We start from the raw sequence: 25,926 nt of genomic DNA, 5'->3' as shown, positions 1-25,926 counted from the left end.
TAATGTTTTCGTCGTAATTACGTATTTAATACTACTATACTATTGTGAATAATGCATCGGCGGTATTAATAACTCATAAAACATTCATTGTGACAAGCGATAATTAAGAGCCCTAAGAGGTAAGGTTTATCAACCCTTTTGTTGTACACGAGAACGCATGCATGCACGAGAACATTTTTTTACTATACTAACTATTACTTTGTGTTGCGATAATATTTTTAATATACTTTGTGAATATATTATAAAAATATGCAAGAGAAAAGATAAATATGGAAATATGGAAATATCGTATAATATATTAATATTATTATATAAAAAATTCGAGTTCTTTATATGCGCGTATTTATATCTAATTTTTATTACCGATATAATTGCGCAAAGTTTTCAAAGCGCGTTAAAAAATATATTTTAATATTATTATTGTACACTTGATTATATAAATTGAGGAAAGTAAATTAGAAAATATTTTATGTTATGCAACAATAAATTATAAATTAATTTTAAATACACTGGGTGTATGAGATTAAACGTAATGTAGGAGCACAAATAGAGAGAAGGAGAGTAAAACGCGGGTTGGCGGATCGAGGGCCAAGTATATCTGCTCATCTTCGCATAAAGTATTATATTACGGACGTACTTAGTATTAAAAATTAATGCGGTAAGGGTTCACAACGCAAACTTTATCCCGTTTTCTAATTTTTTTTCCACGAAAACTGATGAGTTGGTTTAAACTCCCTATCCGATTTTGCCCTACTTTACTGTATTTAATTAGACATTTTCGTCCCTCTCTCTCTTCTCCTGGTTTCCTCTACTTTCTCGTATCGTTGGAACCCTCGTCGCGTATTTCGTTATAAACCGAGATACGAGATCCATATACATATATAGTTTCATCATCCTTACTCTAAATAAACAAAAAGTGATAACGCCTCGGAATTACACCGACGCAAGTCGAGCCCGGATATGCAAACATCTATTCGCGTGCACGTGCGTGCAGCGCGTGCATTCACGGCAAGGACAGATATCGCTTGTCGGCAGACTGCGATATCCAGCGATGTGGCCAGCAACGTCGGGTAATTCAGAGAGAAATAGTAGACGCGCTGCAGCATCACCAACGGACCTCAGTAACCGCAGATTTACGAGCGTCACGCTGCTCGCCGCAACGTAAAATTAGAACGCTTCCGGAAATGCGTTCGACCCTTTCCCGAAACGTCACTCTCGAAATCCTTCCTCCGTCGCGTCGTCGATTTAACTAGCGTCGTTCTAAATCAACCCTAACTTTCAAAGGCCGAATCGAAGTGTCCGCAAAAAAAGAGGGGAGGAAGAGAAATTGCATTTCTCTCCCGAAAATTCGATCAGAATTTATTATTCGTTGCGACATTTTAATCGTTGATTATTAAATAATAATCTCGTTAATAATTGCATCTCGCATTAAGAGTTTCAAGATGTAAAGCGCTCTCCTGCTCTTCCGCTACGGCATTAACATCGAAAATGAGGCAAGTTTAAAAACAGATAATTATAAGCGGCACCTTTTCGAAGAGAAACTAATTATTAATACTCTCGTAAACAAAAGATTATGATGAACAAGTAAATAAAAGGTCGGGTGCAGAGGTACGTCTATTCAAACAAGTTGTTGACGCTCAACACAGCTCCTTTGAAAGCTCCAGGAGGAGCTTCAATCGTGATTCGTTAGTCTGTAACTACGTAAGAGACTGGCAGCGAGCGAAACATCGTTTCGCGGCGCGCGCGGCATCGGTAATTAATAATTTACATAATACATATTTACGGAACGCGAGGCGTTGCGCTGAAAGTCCGACAGCCCCCACCTACCCCCTCGGTTTCTCCTCGCAACCCGGTAAGTCCGCGATACGGCGCGCGGAAAGTTTACAGAATTAATTTACACCGGGCCGCTCTCACGAACAACGGTTACTGCGGATATTCCGCCCTGGCGAGCTCCGCCGCGCCCTATACTATACTATATGCAACGAGCGTCTCGCTCTGTTCTCTCCTGCCATGAATGAATGACGAGATGATCCCCGACACGACATATACAGCGAGACGAGGGTGAGCACCTGCGCTTCGTCCGCCGAGTTTACAGCGTCATTCTGTAAGTAGTAGTAGCACTTCCAAAACCGACTGACATTACTCGTGTGACTCGCGGCGCATATGCTCTATAGTCGTATTTTCGCGATCGACGCGGATTCAAAACTGAAAAAATATCTATCCCTATATGCAGATCTTAACCGGATATGTATTACCGCGCAAATTATCATCCAATGACAGTTTATGATGGATCGTCGCGCTAAAAGAGAACGACGTAATCGAAATGCGTTTAGCCCATTCGTAGCTTTCCGTTGAGCGTAAACGTAAATTTTTTTGCAAAAGCGATTAGTTTAATATGACGCTGCGCAGGAAGAATGTCAATTTGGAAATGTAATATTCAATGACGAAAATCGTCAATCTTTATCAAATCAAGTGATTGATCAAAGTTTTTGTTTTTTTTCGCTCTCTGTCCGAATAATTTATAAAAAATTGAATAAAATCTAATTAACATCCGAATTTACATGAGAAAAACGCCAGGACAACTTAATTAACAATACAAATAAAAGTAGACTAATGAGTACATATTATCGGATTATTTGATAAATGTCAAACGATCCAATGCAAAATGGCAAGTGAATCTTGCATGAAGATACATCCGATTTTTCACAATAGTGCCAATAAATACACAAGAAGTATTAATAAGCTCGTGTAAAAAGGAGAGAGCAGAAGTTTATTTTTTATTTTAGATAATGTCTAATCGTGGTAGGGTAGAAATTAAATACATATATGTAATATTTACTTTTGTTAGAAAAATGTAAAATTAGAGAAATGTTTGAATATTTCATAACGAATGTCACAATTAATAACAAATTATTAACATTTCTTACTCGCGTACGAGTATCTATCCCGATTTCTTTTCTTTCTTTACTCTCTCATTTCTTGTTCCTTCTGCTATAGTCTTTTCACCCTGCTATGTCTTTTTCGTTCTTCATTTTTTTTCCTTCGTTTCTCGTTTATCTCTTTCTTTTCTTTTTTTTATTTACCTTCTTTCGGTCTCAAAGAAGTCCCTGGTATCAAGGGTCGCTTAGTTACGACATTTCGCTGCGCCGTACTAATGAAAATCGTCGCGAGCGTTTGCACGAAGGGGCGATGGTCGTGTCCAACGGAGCTCACAGTGTCACAGTTAACTTTATCAGAACCGTTTTTGGGGACAAACGACCGGCGTATCAGTTTTATTGGCTCGGCGCAAACACGAGAGAGAGAGAGAGTGCGCGCGCACGATACACCGCGTCAATTAAATCGGACGAACCGTGCAACCAAACTGCATTTCCGATAAACGACTGACTGAGCGAGACTTCTCGAATTTTAATACGAAAGTTTCATAGACGAAAGATCTAATTCACACGAAATTTCGCGATCTGTTTTGACTGTGCGGATCTGGGGGGAAACGCCTCTCCATGGGATGAAAATAATACAGTCGTCGGATTACCCTGGAGATCCTGCGTCGAAATGTGTCTCAGGGTACTTTAATAATAATCTGGATTATTTCATATTACAACATCCTTCGCATATTGAAAGAGCCTCGGATTATACCATGTTTTTGCAAAAATGATGGAAAAACGCGAAAATTCACATATTCGATATAGTACGTAATGATAAATATCTTGCTTAAAAGTGCAAACGCGGATGTTGAGAAATCGCGATGTAAAAAACATAATATTAAATTAAAAAAGATGATTTTAATTTATTATTTTATTTAAATTGTTTTATTTGCACATATATATATATCCGCAAGAGAAAATATAGAGTACCAGACGCGATGGGATTCTTGTTTAAAAATGCTTGATAAATATTATTTCATAAGATTAACATCGGTCGGGGCGCGTTTTCAGGTCACATGATTCAGCGTAATTACATATTCCCAGTATGACTGTACGATGACGTGATGTCTAAACCCGGTGCATAGAACTTTGCGCAGTTACCCGAGGTCTGAGACGAGCCAGGGAGACGAGGCTATGGCTCACCCAGGGAGTTATGGCACTGTTTGCGAAGTAATAACGCCTCTAACTCAAATGATATTCTATGGTTACAAACGTTGCTTGACATGTGCCCAAATTATCGGTATACATTTCATAGAGACGCAGGTGTATTTCTAATGCATGGAAATATAACATAATACACACGATAATCGCTAATACACATTTCTTTTAATTTAACAATGAAATGCAATTAAAAAGGGAAAAAACTATCGTCGATTTCGCAGATCTCGCAAAAATCTCATTTAGATAATAAAAGCTCTTTACTAATGTCTATTAATATATTTAATGATCTGGAATAATCACTCTTTAAACGCGTGCAAACAAAAAGTACATATTGAACTAAATGAGGCAAATTAAATTAATTAAGCGACTAAATGATAAAAATATAAAATAATTTAATGATTGAAATAAAAGCTATTGTGCAAAAATTTCCAACGAATTAAGAATGGGTTACTGGGCCGAAATTATTGAACAAAGGCAAAGATAATTATAACACGATTAAAAAAATATATAAATCTATTGAAATAAAATTTCATTAAAATACAAATCTAGATTATCTTTATTTTGATAAAGAGATCCATATTTAGCACGATTCTCATCACTGTAATAAAATTCTGATGCTGGTGCGCATTGGGAGAACATCAAAAATACATTTCCTAAAATATAGTTTGACATAGTTCGCGAATGCCTGAAAAATAAAATCAGGAAAAATGAAATCAGATCGTGTATACCTATATGAATATAATGAATTCCGAAATAGATTGGACGATTCTCCATAGAATTTTCACTTCGACGTCGAAAAAGAGAGACAAAGGGAATCGATTGCGATACACCAGGATTATCCCGACGATGAGCCAAAAACTGATCGCGCAAATTTATGAGTTGTTCGAGTTTATCGGGTAAATAGCGAGTGAGCTCTTCTCTCTCTTTCTCTTGTCGTCGTATACCCGGTCCTACGCGATCCTTTACGCGTGTCGCACGCACGTGTGTGTGTGTATGAGTTGTAGATTAGGTTCCGGGCTACATGGGGCGCTAATGAACGGCCGGGTGTCGTTTGCACGCGAGGGAGACCCCAGAGAAAATTTTCAAATTTGTGTTTACGTCCCCGCCCAATTCTGCCTTTCCCTCCGGCCAGTCCGACCCTTGTTGCACCCTCCCTCTCGGTCTGCTCATCGCTTCGTGACTCCCTCGTTCACGAGCCTGCGACATTCGACTCCGCGGCAAATGAACGCGCAAATATACCCCACGTAAATAGCGCCGAGATTTATCTCACGACGCGCTGTCCCTCGCCATTTTCCCTACCTACAGTTTCTGCACTCATTTTATCAACCCTCTCGCACACTGTACTATTGTACTCTCTCACTCGTTTATTATTCTTTCTATTTATTATTATTTATTATTCACTCTATTTATTATTCTTCAGTTTAATTCTATTATTATTTACAAATTTTTTTTACACGTATCTAAGTATCTATTTAATTTTCAATATCTTCAAATATATCTGTTTATCTGATAATATCGAGATTGGAATATTTTTCCTTTCGAAAACGCGTGCTTCGTATGTCATATCATTCTTGTAGTTGTGGCCACCTTCTCTTTTCATCACTATCCCCGTCTTTCTTTTGTTCTCTCTCTCTCTCTCTCTCTCTCTCTCTCTCTCTCTCTCTATCTACATTTTCCGCACAGCTTCGAAATCACCTGCAAGTTAGTTTCCCAGAGTGCACTCTCTCTCTGCGTATTCGAAATGCACGGACGTCGAGTTCGTGGAAATCGCGCGAGGTTGAGAGATATAACTTTGACTGTCGTTACGATTTCAATTCTACGCTTCGAACCATCGCGAATCGTCCGCTGACTGCGGACGGGTTCATGATGAAAGCGACGTGCGGATATAAGCGCGAATGGGTGCCGCGAGCGAAATAACGCGAACTCCAAGTGAAGAGATTCAATTACCGGAAATACGGCGAGTTGAAATTTTCGCGCTGTGTATTGCAAAGTCGTGATAAATTCTAGATAAAACGCAGCATGTGCGGTTACCGCGAAAAGGAAAAAGAAAAGAAAGAAAAAAGAAGAGTTGTGAAATTATTCGGTACTCTCGATAAAATTACTAATGAATTTATTATTTATCCAACATATTTACTTGTTAATAATCTTGCATTAATGTCAAATATAAATTGATACATGGAAGATATAAATATGAAAAGTCGATAAATATAAAATAAAAATTAAGAACCTGTAAAATTGTAACCGAGAAAAAGAAGCAAAAGGAGGAGAGACTTTATCTTTTCTTCATCTCGTTAAGTAACTCGCGACGCATTTATTTAATATCTTGTAAAAGGGAGCAAAAAAACGCGCATTTACACAATTCTCATGGATAGTTAATGGAAGAGCGTAACGCTCGCTGCAAGCTCTTTATCTCGTACGGTAACATTTGATTTATGCGCGGGAAAGCGATGGTGCGAGAGCGTTACAAGACGCGAGAGCGTGCATTTCTTTACAGTTATAGCGGCACTTTGTTACAGCGGCAACGCACGTGAGTTTTACATGGTTGTGTGCCAAGTTGATTAATACTCTGGACGATAACAAACAACTTCACGTACGTTCTCGCGCATCGGCATTAATAAAAATAATTAAAGACCGACTTTTCATGTCAGCTTGCTTTTTAACGTTTCCCTAATTCTGATACAACAATCTCGTATTTTAAAAACCGGTTAAAAATCTCTAGAAATTTCGTTAGTTGGAAATTGAATGAGATTTGTAAAATTAAAGTTACAGTTAAATCCTTTCAGATTCAGTCTTGAACAATTTAATTTTAGAATATTAGAATTTATGCAGTCATTAAAATATCTTTATTTCGATAGAACGGATTTAACTAGTTCTCTGGGATTACGCAATATACATTCTCAGCTTTCTATATCGAAGAGATGTGGCGATTAAATTCTACTTTCGATTCAACCAGCCAAGAGATCGGTCATTCGGGAACAGAAAAGTTTTCTATTCGGACAGAAAGCGATGATCACCTTTCATACGATAAAAAAAAAAAATTGTGTAAAAACGGGATAGCATGAAAGCGATACAGGCATAAAGTTACGCACTAATACATAGCGCAAGCCACCCGTTACATCGACCTCGATATTACCTCGGTAGTGCAATGTATGCCCAGGGTAATTTTCTCGGTTATACACGGACGGGTTTGTTTTGGCTGGTAATATCGCCCCCTCTGCGCCCGCGAGCACTTTTCCGACACAAAATTCTCCATCTCTCTCATCTGCCAGCCGCGGTTTTTGTCCTCGTCCCTTTCCGGCGATAGAGAGAAGAGAGACAATACACGGCGGAGACAACACGCCCGTTGAAAAATGTATCCACCATGGATCGAACCCCCTGTCCCTAAAAAACCACTAACCTTCCGACGAAAAAGTTATTACGCAGACAAAACACGCTGCCAGGTGGAGTTTATTCGGGTGAACCTCCTCCTGGACCATACTCGATGGGAAGCTTTTTTTTTATTTCATAAACGCCGCTTTCGACGTAGTGCGCGTTCTCGAAAAAAAAACAGCGGCAGAAAAATCGGAGATACCCGCGGAAAACTGTGTGCGACAGTTTAAAGAAAATACTTCGTGCAAACTATATGCGCGATCGCTCTGTCTAGATTTATATATCACGCTCGTATAAAGTAATATAATCCGTTTTCTTTCCGCGAAATGAGTTATTTCTAATCGCGGATAATAAATAAATTATGTATACATAAATTCGAATTGCGTTACTTATTCTGGTATATCTCGTTTTATTAGCGCAACTTCCTTTGTATGAAAAAGAAAAAAAATTTATCGAATTATCGGTTTTCCATACGATCTCACAACAAAAACAGACTTGTCATTCGCAGGATTAATTTGCTTTAATGGAGCGACTCTGGCGATATTATTTCTGCATTTTTGTGCTCGCGAGAGATCAAGTTATTCTCTCCAAATGATGGCAACTCGTTGTGATATTGCCAACCTTTTCAATTAGATCTGCAAATCCTCTTCCAATTTTACCGACCGACTTGCCGCCAATTTTGCCGGGTCATAAACGTTTCGACAATTGCATTAAGCCTATGCAAAAGCCAATCAATGTTAATTGCTCTGGCATTGTCATTCTTCATTACGTAAAAAGTTGACGGAAAAACAAAAGTGAAAAAAAAAACGCAAGAAAGAATATCGCTATCTTTTTACGAATAAAGAATATTTTTTCTGTCATTGAGACATCTAGCAATAGTTACGATTAAAAACTGTATAATATCAGTAAGCTCGGGCTTTTATACTTGTTAAGTAATATCTATGTTTACTCGCTATAATATAAACGCGTTAACCGCTGAAAGAAACAATGATACAAATTACATTTTCCACACTTTAGAAAAACAAAAATGTTTGCAAGTACTTTATATAAAATATGTTTGCAGATATTTTATTATAGCGTACTCTTCGTGAAAGAGAGAGAGAAAAAATGTAAATTTATGTTACGCCAGAAATAATAAACCCTTTGTTCCCAGCGGGTCGTCAGCGGCAACTCGACGAATTTTTCGTCCTTATGTAAGGACTCGCCATGACAAGTCTTAACTCGGTAGAAAATTAATTTTAAACATTGTCAAAAAGAGAAGTAATTTTAATGTAGTAGCATCACATGATACCTATTACAAAAATAATGATGAAAAATGTATCGTGAAGAATTAATTATTTTAAAATTAACATTGAAAATTATATTCTTTAATTTTATATCGGAGCCTCAAGTGAATGAACAGACCGAAGTTTATTATCAAATAAACGATCATTCGATACGCGGATTTTGCACAAAATAATACGTGACATTTTTTCGTTATCTAATGGGTGATTGATTAGGATACGCACTTCAGTTGTATTGCACTTAGCAACAGTAATAATCTCGACGCTCGATATTCTCGAAGGGGACGTACGTTATCGTCGATTAATTGGGAAACCACGTAGGGGTTTCGAGGGGCTATTAATTGGACTGTTATTAATTCAACATGTACCCCGCGAGTTTCCTCCCGGACTCTCGATATGAGATCGCGGATCGTAGTTAGTATTGCAATTAGTTTTGCAGTTAGCAACCGATTATAGTTATGTATTAATTAGGATATTAATACATATATTATTATATGTATATATATTAATGGGACAAATACACACTTATATAATTATACATATAATTTCTACAATGTAGTGAATAGCATTTATTCTATTGTCCTTTCAATATTTTCTTCGTATATTCTTTCTTTTTCTTATTTTTTTCTTATTTTTATTCTTTTTCTATTTCTTATTTAAGAAATGGATTTACGAAGAAATTTAATTGATAGAAATATTTTATTACAATATCTGTTTATGATTCCAGAAAGAGAAAACTTAGAATTTCAAATCAAATGAAATTAAATGAAATGGAATTTTATTGTTTTATCATTTTTTCCTTTACTAAAGAATATTTCTATGTTCGTCAAGATTATTTATTTCCAACAAATCGATTACGATATTCCTCAACAAGGAAATACTTTTATATTAAAAAAGAATTGTCGCGTTGTTTTTGCTGTTGTGTGTTATTGTAAACATTTCAGGAATACATAATAAGCCATATGTTACGTTGAGAAATATTTACTTGACATGCTAGACTTAGTTTGCATCTACCTATTGATTTAGCTCTTCGTCCTGAATAGAATCAACTCTACTATCGTGAGGGATTTTACGAAATGATTACCGAAACACGATTAGAGAGAAGCTGTCGCTCGACACGCGACATTTAATTAGACAATAATTAACGCTTGCTCCAATTTCAAAGTCCTGCCAGGCAAGCAAATGAAATTGTTAAGATACTTGTCGACACAATAGTATTCACAACTGTATAAATGAATACAAAAGAAAAATGTTTGTACTTTGATTTTTTCTCTTCTTATTCGATTCTTCTATATACTTTTTATTTTAAAAAAATGTTTATGCATAATTGTTTTTTTTTTTTTCGGAATTTTGTAAAAATTATTGTTCCTACAACATTCAATATACCTAATTGATTATCTGCTCAATAAAGTATGTCGAATAATTAATATGAGCACCACTCTGAAAGTAAGGTAATTAATTCGGTTGGAATAGCATTATAATCCAGAAAGCGAGTTGCTTAAAATAACCAAAGCACCACTGAAAGTTTTATCATAATAGCAGTGATTATGAATTCTTTTTGGTGTTATTCGCTCGATAAAATATTCGTCACTTTTATTTATGATTGCGGCTTTTACAGCTTTTATTAACCAAAAGAAAATCGATATATATCTCAAATTCGATATCTCGTTAATTCTTGCGGGACGCGTGCGTGTAACGATATATAAGCTTTATTAAGAATAAATGTCCGATATTAGCGACAAAAATAAAAGCGGATAAAAGATGTTTCAAGATGCTTGTGCTAATGAAATACAGTTTTTCTTTATTAAAAGTGTTCGTCAAAGATGTATCGTGTTTTACTTCCGCGATGTTTAAATAAATTTTACACGTCATATTATTTTTCACAAATTCGCGAAAAACAAAATTCTACTTTTTCTTTGAAAACGTTAGAGATGTAAAGGGGTTTAATTAAATGTTAAATGTTTCAGTGTTTAATTAAATGTTTAATTAATAGCTTATAAAACATTCGGATATAAAGTATTTTATTCGCGTACGTGTACAAAACACCGTTTTTTCGCGATGAAGTAAGTACAGGTGTTTCGAAAATTTCAGCGAGAAACAAAAAATGAGTCGGACTAAGGGGCAAACGGAGAAAAACGGCGGTGTGTTGCTCGGTAAAGCACCATAAAGTCTCATTGGCTTTAATTCGGTCGTATCCTGCTGGCCACTGGGAGTGATTAATCGTAAGGTTACTACACACGAAAGCACCTTACCACCAATCATTCTCTACGATGCTTTAAAAGGAAGTCAACAGTGTTGCTTAATGCGTTTTTCCCACCTAATTGACTATACGTAGTTGTTCTGCGGAAAAAAATAAGTCGGCCAACTATTTTATCAAAGGCATTCTTGGGCTTATTTTTAAATTGAAAAAAGTAAGCTATTAAAAAAATAATTTCATAAAATTATAAATTATGTTTGATAACATCACGTGTTTTCTCAAGAAGTTTTCCGTCATCCGGTATTCTTGACGACCACTACAAATATACCCGCGTGAGTTCTCATTTATTAAAATTCATTGTAAAAGGAAGAAGGGGCTTTCGGTTAATGGTGATGAAAAATTCAACTACTTTTAAAAGGAAGGGAAGAAGGTCGGTCAATGTTTAATCTTTAAATAGAACAGGATATACATTCTCATTGTATCCCTTATTAAATCTTGGAAGTTTTTAAGACCTATCTTTAATTCTTTATTGCGCCCTTTCTCTCTCTCTCCCCCTTCAAATTATTGAAGGAATCTGTAGATGAAAATATAACAAACTTGCGACCTTGTATCATCAAAGTAATATATTCTTATTATGGTGCTTTGCCGAGATAGAAAAAAAAACTATAATGCCTATCTTTGAAAGCTTTAAAAACATTTAATTAGATCAATTTTGTTTTTTCGACAGACAAAATATATGTATAATGTATATATTTATACTTGAGATTGGAAAAAATCCTCCATTTCTAAAAAAGATATGTAAAGTTGATACTCGCATATATCGAAGTTTATTGTTGTCGCTTTTCTGCAATGCTCATTAGCTGTCAAGATTCGCGTTGTGCGTTATATTCGTAGCATCGAGAGGCTGTCATCGCGAGGGTTAGCAATTTGACAGTTTGTTCAAAATAAAATTAAATAAAATAATAATATATTTTAAATAATATGTTATAATATTCTAAACTCGATTAATATTTTTGACAGTTATCAGCTGATTTCTGTCAAAAAATATTAATCGCGGATAAAGTATTATAACATATTATTTACAACATATTATTAGTTTAATATTTTTAACATGTTATTATTTTAAAATTTAATTAGCAAATTCTCGCTTTATTAATATTTTTTTGACAGAAGTTATCTGATTAAAGCGTTAATTTGCTAATTAAATTTTAAAATAATAATATGTTAAAAATATTAAAATACTAATATGTTGTAAATAATATGTTATACTATATCTTAACCGCGATTAATATTTTTTGACAGAAATCAGCTGATAACTATCAAAATTATTAATCGAGTTTAAAGTATTATAACATATTATTTAAAATATATTATTTTATTTTATTTTATTTTGACAAACTGTTAAACTACCAAACCTGTCGCGATGACAACCTCTCGATGCTACGAATATAACACACAATGCGAATTGAAACAGTCAATCATCGCAGAAAAGATGCAACAATACTTGCGAGAATCGACTTACAATTAATAGGCCTATTTTAGAAAGGGATGTTATAATATTTTAAATTCGATTAATATTTTTGACAATTACTAGTTGATTTTTGTCAAAAAATATTAATCGTGGATAAGATATTATAACATATTTAAAACATTATTATTTTAATATTTTCAACATATTATATACATCCCCATTACCGCTATAGAAATGTTATAAAATAAGTAATTTTTCACTCACCAATACGCGTACAATAGTGGAATTGTAGTACACAGCACACATTGATCTGAAAACAAAATATTCAAATTATGTATATACATATGTGTGTGTCGAATATCTCATAAACAATGCAGTTTTAAAAAAAACAGTTTAAAAAAATGTTTTCATATTGCATACCTCACAGTTGTCCTATTGTCGCCCGATGCCTCCCCGGGCCTCCTCCTCTTCTCTTGGTCGACTGTCATTGCTCGTTCGTAGCACTCACGACATTCGCGAAAACACAAATAATTACGATTATCCGACACTTTACACGGCAACTTCCGACACGCAAAATTTTACACGGCACTCCCGACGCGCGACACTTTATACGGCACTCTTAACACGACGCGTGAATCGCACTGTGTATCGCAATGCTACCTGTAACAAATAAAATACATACATATATTAGAATAATCTTATTATTTTGCATTATAACACACAATATAAATATAAATATGTAAGCCAGAATATTCTTTTAGCAAATTTTCGTTTTATTAATATTTTTGACAGAAATCAGCTGATTAAAGCGTAAATTTGCTAATTAATTTTTAAAATAATAATATGTTTTAAATAATATATGTTATAATACTTTAAACTCGATTAATATTTTTGACAGTTATCAGCTGATTTTTGTCAAAAAATATTAATCGAGTTTAAACAAACTTTATATTTTTTAAAAAATATCATTTCTTTAAATATAAAATCGAAGAATGGTGGCGCGCGCGTAGCGCGCTTGTGTTGTTCTAGTGTATAAAAAAATAAGTAAAGTAATTTACGCTTTCGTGTAATGCAGCACACGTGTATATGATTTCAATAAATATAGCAGATGTTCAGAAATAAAACACTCCTTTTAAATCCATTCGCCGATATTTAAAAGTGTATCATCCATCGAACACATAATCGCGGACTGTGCGCGTGCAGATCACGTGAAACGAAACGAAACACTTATGAATTCTTGAAGAGTACGTTTATTTCCCGTGGCTTATAAATATGCATGCCCCACCGCGCTTATTCCGCGGTACAGAGAACCGGCGGTATTTTCTTCTTTTTTTTTGCTTTTATTCGACCGATGTGCCGGTGAAACGTTGATTGAAAGCGTGCTTGCTGTTGCTGTTTCAGCTGCGCGAGTACACCCTGACCGAATCGTATCACGAAGACGACGTCGAAGTGGAATTCGTCAGCAACGACAATCTCCAAGCGAACAACGAGGCTCCCAGAGGAATCGATCCGAACAGGGACCTTAACGAGGCCATAGCCGAGGAACGAAGGGAAATGGACACCCAGAAATACAGGTACGCATCTCCATACTATCACCGCGATCTCTTTTCTCGGCTTCCCCCGTCAAACTTTTTACTTTGTATTTTTGCGGATTAACACGGGAGTAGAAAATCACGCTTTGCCGCATACATATTTAATAAACGGACTGCCAAAATCGAAAAATTGTCAATTTTCGCCTATTTTACATATCTGCGTTTTCGAATCTGTTCGAATTCAATCAGTTCAATCGAATGGATTAAAAAATTCTAAAGGAAAAATCGGGAGGAAATTTTAATTATCTCGACCAAAATTTGGAATATTTATAGAATGTAGGACGTGAGTTATTCCTTGCGTACATAAATGAATAATTTTTCTCTTCAATATTTAAATAAGCATAATTAAATATAGATGCACAGATACAGCATATAAAAAGAGACTCAAACTCTATAATAATAAGTTACATTACACGATACATTTTTCGTCCGAATATTTAGTATAATTTAAAATAAAATATAACAGTCATATATGTTGATAGTGTAATTTTCATACATGTAAATATATATTTTTCATATATGTAAATGTTATAACTCTGCAATTTATTTTTTGATTAAATACTTTTTTTACGATGCAACATCTTTTTCGTGTACGCTTCTTAAAGTATTCACATTAGATTGAGAAGGACTAGAGGAGACACACCTCATAAATCCACGGTTAATAAAACCGAGGGTCCGAGAAAAGTCCGAAGTTCGAGTCAGCTCGTTAAGCCTAGCAGTCTAGTACGTCTTCGGGTTTTAGTTCGTCCGGGACGTCACCTCGAGGCGAAGCTCTTAAACTTGGGGACGGTAGATAGTAAATGGGTCGCCTTTCTTCGACGATATGAGAAAGGATCGCATAAGCGACGAGTATGTATTCAATGGGCGCGCACATCCGCGTCAAGCGTATTCCATCCCGGAGGAACGACAATCGTCTGGCAACGTCCGCGTATCGATATCGAATTTTGGAAACGGCGTCATTGACTGCCCGAAAGCGGTCTTCGCGTCTACTAAGCTTTTCTCCCTTGCTTTTTTCCTTTCGCACAAAGAGTGAAGAGGCAAACGTGCGCAGAAAATCGTGGAATTTTATGGCAGGGCGATGCAAAACATTGAGCTACCGTACTCGTGAACGTGACATTTGCTGTTGTCGAGATCTCCGTCGAGAGGAGCAGATCTATAGTTCGAGAAATAATAGTATCGGTTTTTCTAAAAATACATCGGACGTATACTTAATTCTCTGTAGATTCTCTTTAGAAATACAAATTTGATAAAGAAACAATATTACAAAACACGATAGCATTTCCTACGAAAATAACATATTTCCCAAAAGTCATAAAAGAAAAACTCGAGAATTCCACCTTCAATCGACATGCACTTCGCAGGTAGTTTGCGACACGTGTTCGCGTGAGAGACCTTCTTTTCCTTCCAGTGACCAATACTGTCTCCCGCCAAAGAATTGACCTTTCTTCCCGGGATACTCGCGTTTCTCTCGCCTTATGAAAGGCTCAGTACGCTCGAGAAGAGATCCATCCAACCCCTTTCGCCGCTCTCTTTTATGACACGAACTCGGATCATTCTCCTTTGCCTTCCACCGGCATCTCTTCATGCCCTTACGAGATTGTTCTCGTCTCGTTTCTCCACAGCGTGCATCTTCTCGCTCTATTTCTCTCTGTAACTTTTACGATGGAGTGCTCGGGCTCGGAGAGAAGCTCGCACATAAAGATCGCGAGTCTTTTTTTTCCTCTCGCGATGTGTCAACCTTACTCGAGTCTCGAAAAAAATCATCGGACTCGTCCGGTGACATTTGACAACTCGATACAACGTTTACGCAATAATGGAGCAAAACCACCGTGATACGTCCTCGGGAGAAAATTCATTCTCTGGCAACACAACTTTTCACTTTCGCCATATCACGCCGTACACAACACGGTCTCTCGAGTCTCTTCAGTTAACATTAATAAAATTAGCTACTTTCTATTTCTAATACACCATAAGCACGCAAACTGTGAATTACTGCTAACACCGTTCGCCCCAATTGCACGAGAATAAAAGTTTAAAGAGAATTTATGGGGATGTTTTAAGACCACTTTCTCACGGCGCAGGTATAAAATGTGCTTGTATTTCCAGATCCGAAATAAAACCCTCCCTTATCCAGGAGATCATTAAATAATAAATGATTATTTTAATTCCACGCGAGAGATGAAATATTCGTACAACTTACTCATTACTCAATTTAACAGTGCAATTTAATAATGATTAATATTTATATAATTTTTCAACTACAGATTAATCATAATTAACTCTCTTACAAAATTTTGATCCTTCTAGAATATAGGTATATAAAATTACACTTTTCTCAAATAAATTTACTTATATAAAAATATTCATACTTGCGAATGTATAATAGTTTCTCATAATATAACTTTTCTGGAAAAATAGCTGAAGTGTATGTGTAAGATATGAATTTAGTTTGAAAAATAGAAAACTAACAGTATAGGCTAATTGACGGTCAGGATGTATGTATTGTACGCGACGGAAAGTAATATTCTCTTTCGTTTTGTTTATCGAGCGGAAAAATCCAGCTACCCCTCGAGCCGCAAATGCAATTTATCGTGAAACACAGCTAGTCAGATTGGGTAGGACGCAGCCGACATTGAATACCAATAACGATATTACGCGTCCGTGGGTGTCGCGTCTGATTCTGCTCGATGACTGCCGATTCAAACACAAACTCAAATATAACCTATTGCCTCAATATGATATTACGTGCTATGCACGACGATATTCTTACGTTTTTATTTTATTTTATTTACTTCTTTTTATATAAACGCGCGCCGAAACTTTCAGACCTTTCCGACTTTGAAGTTACTCGAGATCGACCATCGGGGCGACTTTCATCGGACTTTTATCATAATGAAAAGTAAATCATAGGATACTTTCATTAACTTAGATGAAAGTCAGAAAAACGTTTATGTGTATACAATGTGGACACAATTCAAACAGATGGCATATTCAAACTTTTCTCTTGAATCTATAGAGAGTATAAAATAATAAAAAAGCTATATTATATTAATATGCTCTAACTTTCATATTTTGGAATTTTTATTTTAGCTTTTAAATCTATTGCGCAATTATAAATAAATTAATAGGAGAAAAATAAATAATATCTGTACGAAAGAGCGATGGTATATATTTCTACGAAATGTGATAAATATGTGCGAGTAACACACAATACGCATTATACTTGTCTTTCGCATTTAAAGTTGTCATAAATTCAATGTTTTTAATCGGTATAAAATTCTGTCTCCCCCACATTCATATATTCTGATACTATTCATAACGGGGCCTATATACATTTCTATATATCCGTATTCCGAATATTATTTATGTTTTCTACAAACTTAGAGCATTATTAAGTTTTTCGGAAATTAAACGAGCTTTTCAGAAATTGCGACCGGACAATTTTGATATCCGATAGATGATTATGATATTAATTTTCATGGATGATTAGCGACAATTTCTGAGATAAGTGCAACCTGTTCGACAGTTCTCGCCATAATATCCGACTGGAGGTTAAAGATTGACGGAAAACACACCGTACGATGGCGAGAAAAGCTTGAAAATAAAGTTCTGACGCGCCGCTTTCTCACTCTCACTCTCATACGTCATCTCCTACATTTTATATTTGTTTTACTTTTACTGAAGCGGACATGGCTGACGGAGATTTTCATGACCTCCAATTTCGATCAAGCTGTTCGACAAAATTGGGAAAATAAAGGAGATATTTTCTCCGGAAGAGCTGACCGTGCGTAGCGCGAAATATTACAGTTGGCGAAAAGATAGTTCCTTGTAGAAAAACCCGCAGAGACGATGTGAAATATATACGTTATTATTTTACGTCCATGCTCGATGTAGGCAATATTAATAAATTAAAAGTATCGGAAAAAGAATCAGAGATTTTCCCTCCATTAATTTCATAATTATTATTTAAATATTTTTGCTACTCTAAAGCGCTTTGAAGAGATTTCTGTTTCGAAAAAAAAAAAAAAACGAGAATTGCACGCGCAGAGAGAAACATTCTTTATATTCGATTATACTTTCATCAGACTAAAGATCGGTTGTTTCGAGTATTTGCGTCATGTATCAATAGTTGCTGTCATATCTCTTATCAATATATTACAATCGTATTCACGCTCGTGTCGATTCCTACAATTCGCCGAACAAATGATTCCACTCTCGCGTGTGTTCTACTTTCGACCACTCTATCATATCCTATCAATAAAAATCCAATCTATGATGCATTTCTTATACTTCAATATCCCGTTCTGACGCAACAAAGCCGATCAGGATAAAATTCCGAAACGCCACGCGAAAAGAAAGATGTAAACTCTCAACAATTCCGATTATACGACTATCGATAGGAAAGAAACCGCAGCGAAAAATACATCCGGTGCTTTCAAAACATTCTGTATTTTTCGTGCTTTTCTATTATTGTACGCATTGTACGTATATATATACGCAATTAACGTCTCGAAGATGACTGACGCGATAACTGGCGCGTTAAATCGATCGGAACTGTACCAAAGGTCGCAAAAAATCTCTCGGAAAACGACGATCGAAATCGGCGACCGACCGCGCATCCACTATAGGCCTCCCTAGTCATCCAATATCCGGTTGACGCGCCGTCAAGATCGATAAAGCTTACGTTCGATGACACTCGAGATCGATCTGTAATCCTCCCTTCTGCGGCGGGGAGGTAGCCAATCTCCTCGGAACGTTACCGCAGATTCGATTCCATTCGACGCTATCTGGCCACTCGGCAAGGAACGATCGTCGTTTTCTGGTAATTGCTATTGTGCCTTCGAGACTGCCATCGATGCTACTGCCCCACTTTAGGACGAGATCTTTCTATTTTCCTGCTCTTCGTCTTAACAGATTAAATCTTACGACCGGATCATCCCGATCATTTCCTAGTCCGGGACTCGCGCACTAAGGTCGTTTCGGAACGGAACAACGTGACCGCGGCAACGATATATCTCATTACTGAACAGCCATTGAACTGCTGATCTCTTCGAAGGATTAGCAGCTGGAAATTAATCTTACGAGGAGCATAAACCTTGTCCGTATAATGAACGAAAGTGTGGACTTATCTAGTTAAGAAATATTTCCGTATTATTTAACTATATCTGCGAGACAATAGCATGATGAAAAAACGACAGTGATAATTTTTTTATACGTATGAGTTCACGCAAAAATGGATTTTTTGGACGCGCTAAAAGGAATGTCGATACATAATTGCGAATTAATGACAAAAAAAGGTAAATCTCGTTTAACAATATTCCAATTTAGCTAAAAGTTTTTGTGCCCAGAGCCAATATGAATTTTATGCTTTCTGAATTATATTCTTTTCATGAAAATAATTCGCGATTGTTTCAATAAAAAAAATTCTATTAACCAAACAATACGTTTTTTTTTTTTTTATATATCATCGACGTTTTCTCTCTCTCTCTCTCTCTGTCATGAGAAATATCACCATATATATCAATAAAACTGCACAAATAAACAAATTAATAGTCTCCGGTTCCGTAAATTTGTTGAAGGTGCGCAGAGATGGAATAAAATAATAAATCAAAATCAGAACAATTACACACGCTCGTACGGTCTCAATTCTGTAATGATTTATTTTTACTCTGTGATGATCGTTAAAATATATAAATATTATATAAAATAAAGAAATTAAAATATATATACTGCACCCATTACTTGCATTGTTTCTGCAAAAAAATATACGGATATTTTTTATTTCCATATTGTGCTATATATATCTGCCTATAAATGTTGAAAATATACGCATTGCAGTTGTAGCAGGACTAACTACGTGTACTCTCGAACTTGAGTTACAAATAAATTTTGAATGGAAACAATGATTTTCCATCATAAAAACTTGCCAAGTTACATTGTGCAAATTTATTGAAAGCAACGCTGAACACATACGATGCTTACTATATCGGTTTCGTGTGAGTGAATATCTGTGAATATATGAATATATGAAGAGCATATGAGAGTCGAGAGAGATGGAGCGAATGTGCGCGCGTCAATGAAATTATCTAAAAATATAAAAGCTTCAACGAAAAACGAGAATGTGTGAAATTCACCTTGATATAACGAACTTCAATGAGTCGCGAACTTCAAAGAATAATGATGCGTTTTTTTTTTCAAGCTCTATGAATTCTGCAAATTCGATAAAATTCACAAAACTACGAGATTCACACCTTTTGCGTAATTGTAAAGTTAATTACTGGAGACAGAGTGATAAAGCCACGCGCACATCACTAGAAGCAGAAACGCGACCGCGTAAATCCCCATCCAAACGTAATAGTACCATTTGTGAGAGGAGAAGAGAGAGAACATTCGGCATACAGCACGTTCGAATGAATTTACTGCGCTAGAGGAGGGCACGAGAGTGTAACAAGAAGTAACTATAACGGACGACGTGCTTAGGTGGTATCGCACTCGATGCATTTCGCCTTCGTATTTATCGAAAGATTGGAGAGAGAAAGAGAGAGCAGAGTCGCGAACTCGCGGCAATCGTAATGTGCTTGGCGTAATTTATTTTTCGCCCCCTATAATTTATTTTCACGTGCGCATTTTTCAATGGCGAGCACGCGAGGTCCAAGAAATTAAAGTTAGCTCATCCGAGAGATGTTTTTGTTTTGTCCAAAAAAAATAGCCTGCAGATCTTAATACATCAGTGTCAATGATGGATACTAAAATATCCACGACGATATATCACGGCGAATAACTTTATGTCTCTTTTATTCTCTCCCTATATATATGTATATATATATATATATATTCTCGACAAAATGTATAGACACATGTGCTTGTGTGGCACATGTGCGTGTGTGTTGCGTGCGAACCGCAATATTCTGAAAACATTTTTTCATATCTCGCACGAGCTCTGTGATAATCCGTGCGAGCCGGACTACGGAAACAGCTTGCATAATCCAAAATGTAAATGCTATTACTGTCGTACCGCTGGAGAATCTCCACCATAGTTCGCACTCATATTGGACAATTTCATATATCTCTGGAATCTTTCCGGAAATCCTGACTACTTTTTTCGCATTCTAATTGTACTCTGGATTTTCTCGATTTATAAAGCAAAGCTATATATATGTATATATAGAAACACACAAATAATTAATTAATAATAAAATAAGTCGCATCATAAAATAAAATAAAATAAAAATAAATGATTCGTTGAAAAGCTTTTGATGAGATTCGATAAATCGCACGATATAAATCGCAATTCACACATTTCCCGTACAACTGAAAAAAAAATATATCGACGAAAAGAGCAGCTTATATTATAATCATGCATGTTATCGCGATTGAGATGCACAGCGAGAACGTATAATGGAATGAAAATCCGAGAGACCGACAACGAAATGCATGCATTAACGCTGAAAGTCCCCTCCCCCTCTCCAACCCTCCTTTCTGCCGTCAGATGCAAACGCATTAGCGCGCAATTAATTCACCAGTGTCCATTGTATCGCGTTCTACCGCGTATTAAGTTCATCGGGCCTGTAAATTCCACACAACACGCATGCGAATCCGACGTAAAATAAATCATTGCGTCGAGAATATACATGCTAGTTCGAGAATCCCTCGTAAGGGTGCAAAACGCCGCGACGAGGCATTACATATCGTATCATCGTTAAAATTGTTAACAACCCCACGGTTTTCGTCCGATGAAACTCGAGAATATAATATATATGTATATATAAAACGGCTGATACTTTTTTTTTCGCCGCCACCACGAAATGAAATGATGCCGGTTTCGTGTAGGTCTAACGACCCGCAATAAGTTTCAACGCCCGAAGAATGAAACTCGATATAAAGCAAGCGGCACGCGATAAGGGGAACCCTCAAACGAGTCGATATTATTATTCGATAAATGAAGATTTATTAAGGTTTTCATACTTTTCCTCTCTACTGTTCTGTCTCTATTGTCTTATATGAAAAAATATTAGAGTGAAAGGGAAGTTTGAAATCGATCAGAGAAATTTCATTTCCAGGAGAAATGCCCTTCTCCGTTTTATGAAGTAAAGTAATAACGAAGACAATTTCCTGTACTTGTCTCCACGCCCTCGACTATACTGATTGCTAGCGATATACTGTTTACCCTACTTCGTCAAACTTCCTGTAGACGCGCGACGTGGCCATAATCGGCGGAGACGACGTCGTTACTCAAGTCCGGTAGAGTGGAACGAGAATCGAATCGATTAGATCTAAATATAATTCGATTGCCAGCAGTAAAAAAAAAATTCCAAGAATTGTTACGCCTCGTGGCTCAAGCATGACGATCGATCCAATTGTTGACATTTGATTCCGGATTATTTAAAATACCGCGTGTGTGTCTTTTTCGTTCGCAATCGGGTGGCAGCAAGTTTCGGAGAGAGAGCGAGTAAAATTCACTGTTTGTTCGCATTCGTGTTTAGATTTTCCGGTTGACAGCGGCAGACCAACCTACAGGTTAGTTTAATTAAAAAGTTATGCCGACTCAGCGGGCTCAGATTCTTAGCGGCCAGCCGCGAAGCTTGGAACTTCCTGGAGGAATATTAAAGCGTAGGAAAAAGTAAACTTATGCTAAATCTGCATACATGCAAATATCGTGTAGAAAATACAGTTATGCTAAACATGCCGCGTTGGCGTATCTTTACCAGCGAAGAAGTTATCTCAAATACGATTTAAAATTATATTCGAACGTCATGCGTTTATTGATAAATAACAAAATGTAGCTAAGATTTGTGGAAAAAAAAATTGCGAACTTTGTTGTATTTATTTGCTCGTGCAGATCATTGAGATTCGTCGAATTAGAAAATAATCATGATAATTAGACAATTCCGGTTTCGAAGCTGTGCTTCGAAACTGATACGCACCGATTGCATATGCATTGCCTACATATTGCAAAGCGTAATTGGTTAATTGGGTCACAAATTACAATTGGGATTTGTAATTACCATGATTAAACAGAATTTTCTAATCGATTGCGTCCGGAATCGCAAATTTTCGCCGTAAATCGCTACAATAATGAAATCGCAAACGTCATGGTTCGGTGATAGGCGCCGAGAGACACGCAGCATCCGATGATCACGTATCAAGCGAAAATAAACGCTCTCGATGAAAATTCTTCATCTCATTGTACGGGAATACGCGAAAAGCCAATTTTCTATAGAAATTTTTCAAAGAGAGCGACAAGAAGATAGAAAGAGGGATAGAAAGGAGAGAGAAAGGGTAGGAAGAAAAGCGAAGTACGGTGTGAATAAGTTTTCCTTGCATGAAACGCAAGTTTCGAGGTTGCCGGACAATCCCTCGATTCTGTTCTCTTATGTGTACCACATGCCAACCGTAAATCAATTCTCGAAATTGTTTTCGCACACCCGCACGCCTCGCTAAATTCGATTCGTCAGAGTGCACGTACCGACGAAAACTACGATGAAAACCCTCGGTTCATAAAGAACGACCGATTCGCTCGAGCGGCTAAAATCTAGAGAAAGGCGTCGTCCTAAACGAAGCGCCAGCCTCAATGTACTAGTGAATAACTAGTGAACAATAATGAATCTAAGCGTTAATTGATATTAAATAATCTATTAATATGACGATAAAAGAACATGAAATAATATATTCATTATATTTTTTATCATTATTTCCTTTGTCACTATTTTTATATTAATTTTATATTAAAAATAAATTATTATGTATATCACGCTATGAATTATTTTTTATTACATTTTTGTTTTTCAAGATTATATAATTATTATTACTCTGCCTCTATAGCATTTTAATTATACGTATTATTTTATGTTAAACAAAAACATTAATTATATCTAAAATATAATATACTGTTTGCTGCTTTTATAACATTTTAATTATACGTATATTCTTTCTCGAACAAATATTAATTATGATTTCACAAAGGCCGAATATCAACGTATAGTTCAGCGATACTCGAATTTATTCGACAAATATATATGTATTCGTTATAGCAGGAGCTTAAGTTGTGTAATGCTGCCGCAATTATAACATTGGCCAGTTAAATTAATTCAGTCGACCAATCGACTGGCAGAGCTCAAACCATATATTTTTGTCAAACCATTTGTGCAAATTCGCGAATTTCACTTTCTCCCGAAAATAATTAATTTTCAACTTCGTTTCGCGGGCGACGCGACGCATGGGCATTATATCTCGGTATTTTATACAAGTAATACGTACACGTTTGGCAAATGGCGTCCGACAAGTTAACATTCAGTTGCGCCACTAATACCTGGCCAGTTCCATTTAGTAATTGCTACCTAACACGCTCGTACAACTTATTACTGTCTAGGCTCTGTCTACACTATGGCGTTTCGTTACACCGCACCGACCGACTGCATGTATATTCATCGAGTATTGATTGCGCGAGTATATGGACATAGTAATGGAAATTCCGCCGATTCGCGTTTAAGCATTGCCCGATGCATCGTCAGTCAAAATACGCGTATCGAACAACAATTATACGCGAATAATATTAACGTAACAAGATGCAATATTCACGTATAAATATAAATAATCGTGGGAAGTACATGACGATATTAGAGACACACATACGCATACATCCATTAGACGATTCATCTTCACATCGCAAAAGTTTCAAAGACTTTACGAATTTCTAATTTCCGAATTTTCTAGAGTCTTTTAATTAAAAAGTCTCAATTTTATTTTAATGAACTAATTTATATTCGGCTTCTCTCTGAACATCACAGTTCCTCGAGTCTCCTCCTTGTCGAAGATCGATATAGGAGCTAGACGAGAGCGAGAATATCGCGAGATTGCTAGAGCTAGTCGATCTAATAACACACGTGTCCTGTCGCTTTTCTGACTTCAGATACTGGAGCACGACAGGGAACGATCAGCAGCAAGTCGTGACGGATGTTCCGCGCGACAACAAGGCGGCGATCATCAACAGCATCGCCTCATCGTACGCGTCGTGGCAACGGCCGAGGTACAGCGCAACACCGATGCCGCGACCTTCGAAGATCACCGTCGACGGTGATAAAACGAGACAGTACAGCGAGACAGGAAAATCCGACTGGCCGTACTATCAGACGTATAGACGAACGGCGGAGGCGCAGAAGGCGCAGATCTACGAGGATATCCAGAGGAAGATTGCGAACGCGTCGAATGTGTCGAGTATCGGTTATTCATTCGCGAGTAGCAACGCGACCAACTTGGCGGATCAGCGCCAGCACAGACTCCGGATGAAGCATCACGGCTTGACGTCCAAGGGCAAGCGAGTTAGAACACGTGAGTTAAAAAATCTCGAAATATAAATATCGTATCATTCGCGATGTTAAGTTTTATCATTTGCATCTAATAGAGTTATATTTTTTGTTTTTTAAATATTTTATCTAATGTTTTTCGTGAGCTTTATATATTATATCGTTTAACATTATCGTTTGCAAAATACTGGTTTCTTTATTCGCGTATCAAGGTACGATATAATACAGCTAACGGCACCATATCGAGGCGATACGATCGATAGCAACCCCTATTGATCACCGCTAATCCGGCGAAGAATGATTACGGACATAATTCAAAATGTTTTTCGATCCTTCGCTGGTATATCCGCTCTTGCTATCTAATCGAGCCTCTAATTAACTCTTTAAAAGACACGGCGAAAACGGGAGTACTGAACAAAACCCCCGATGCAGTTTTTCATTGACGGTAGCTAATGCAAAAGAGCTGAGCCCTCTCAATAGCCATATTTCCCGCGTAAATGATCAAAGCGCACTACCACGCTTTCCCTCTCTCTTTCTCTCTCTATCTCTTTCGTCTTTCACATCCGCGTTGTACCCTCTACCCTTTCTGTCTCGCGTTTGTCCGCCGTTCCGGTTTCCGTGGCAAGTTA

At 36.6% G+C, this 25,926-nt stretch overlaps 1 protein-coding gene and 1 long non-coding RNA gene across 2 annotated transcripts in view; one reads left to right on the top strand and one right to left on the bottom strand.

Moving 5' to 3' along the window:
* The window catches only part of LOC145940217 (uncharacterized), a 198,723-nt gene that overhangs the window by 146,179 nt on the left and 26,618 nt on the right, over positions 1 to 25,926 (bottom strand). The window contains exons 3-4 of the long non-coding RNA XR_014425971.1: positions 12,823 to 13,062; positions 12,667 to 12,712 (exon numbers count right to left, since the gene is read on the bottom strand). This is a non-coding gene — a long non-coding RNA (uncharacterized LOC145940217). The remainder of the gene's footprint in view (positions 1 to 12,666; positions 12,713 to 12,822; positions 13,063 to 25,926) is intronic.
* The window catches only part of LOC145940159 (spondin-1), a 172,205-nt gene that overhangs the window by 140,963 nt on the left and 5,316 nt on the right, over positions 1 to 25,926 (top strand). The window contains exons 5-6 of the mRNA XM_083045098.1: positions 13,804 to 13,976; positions 24,904 to 25,322. Coding sequence (XP_082901224.1) covers positions 13,804 to 13,976; positions 24,904 to 25,322 — 592 coding nt within the window. The remainder of the gene's footprint in view (positions 1 to 13,803; positions 13,977 to 24,903; positions 25,323 to 25,926) is intronic.

This window comes from Prenolepis imparis, unplaced genomic scaffold (genome assembly GCF_030444845.1).
Source record: "Prenolepis imparis isolate NDT839.2.m4 unplaced genomic scaffold, iyPreImpa1.0 SCAF_1, whole genome shotgun sequence".
NCBI classification, from domain to species: Eukaryota; Metazoa; Arthropoda; class Insecta; order Hymenoptera; family Formicidae; genus Prenolepis; species Prenolepis imparis.
Note: the sequence above shows the minus strand (reverse complement) of the source record. Positions and strands in the feature narration are given on the sequence as shown.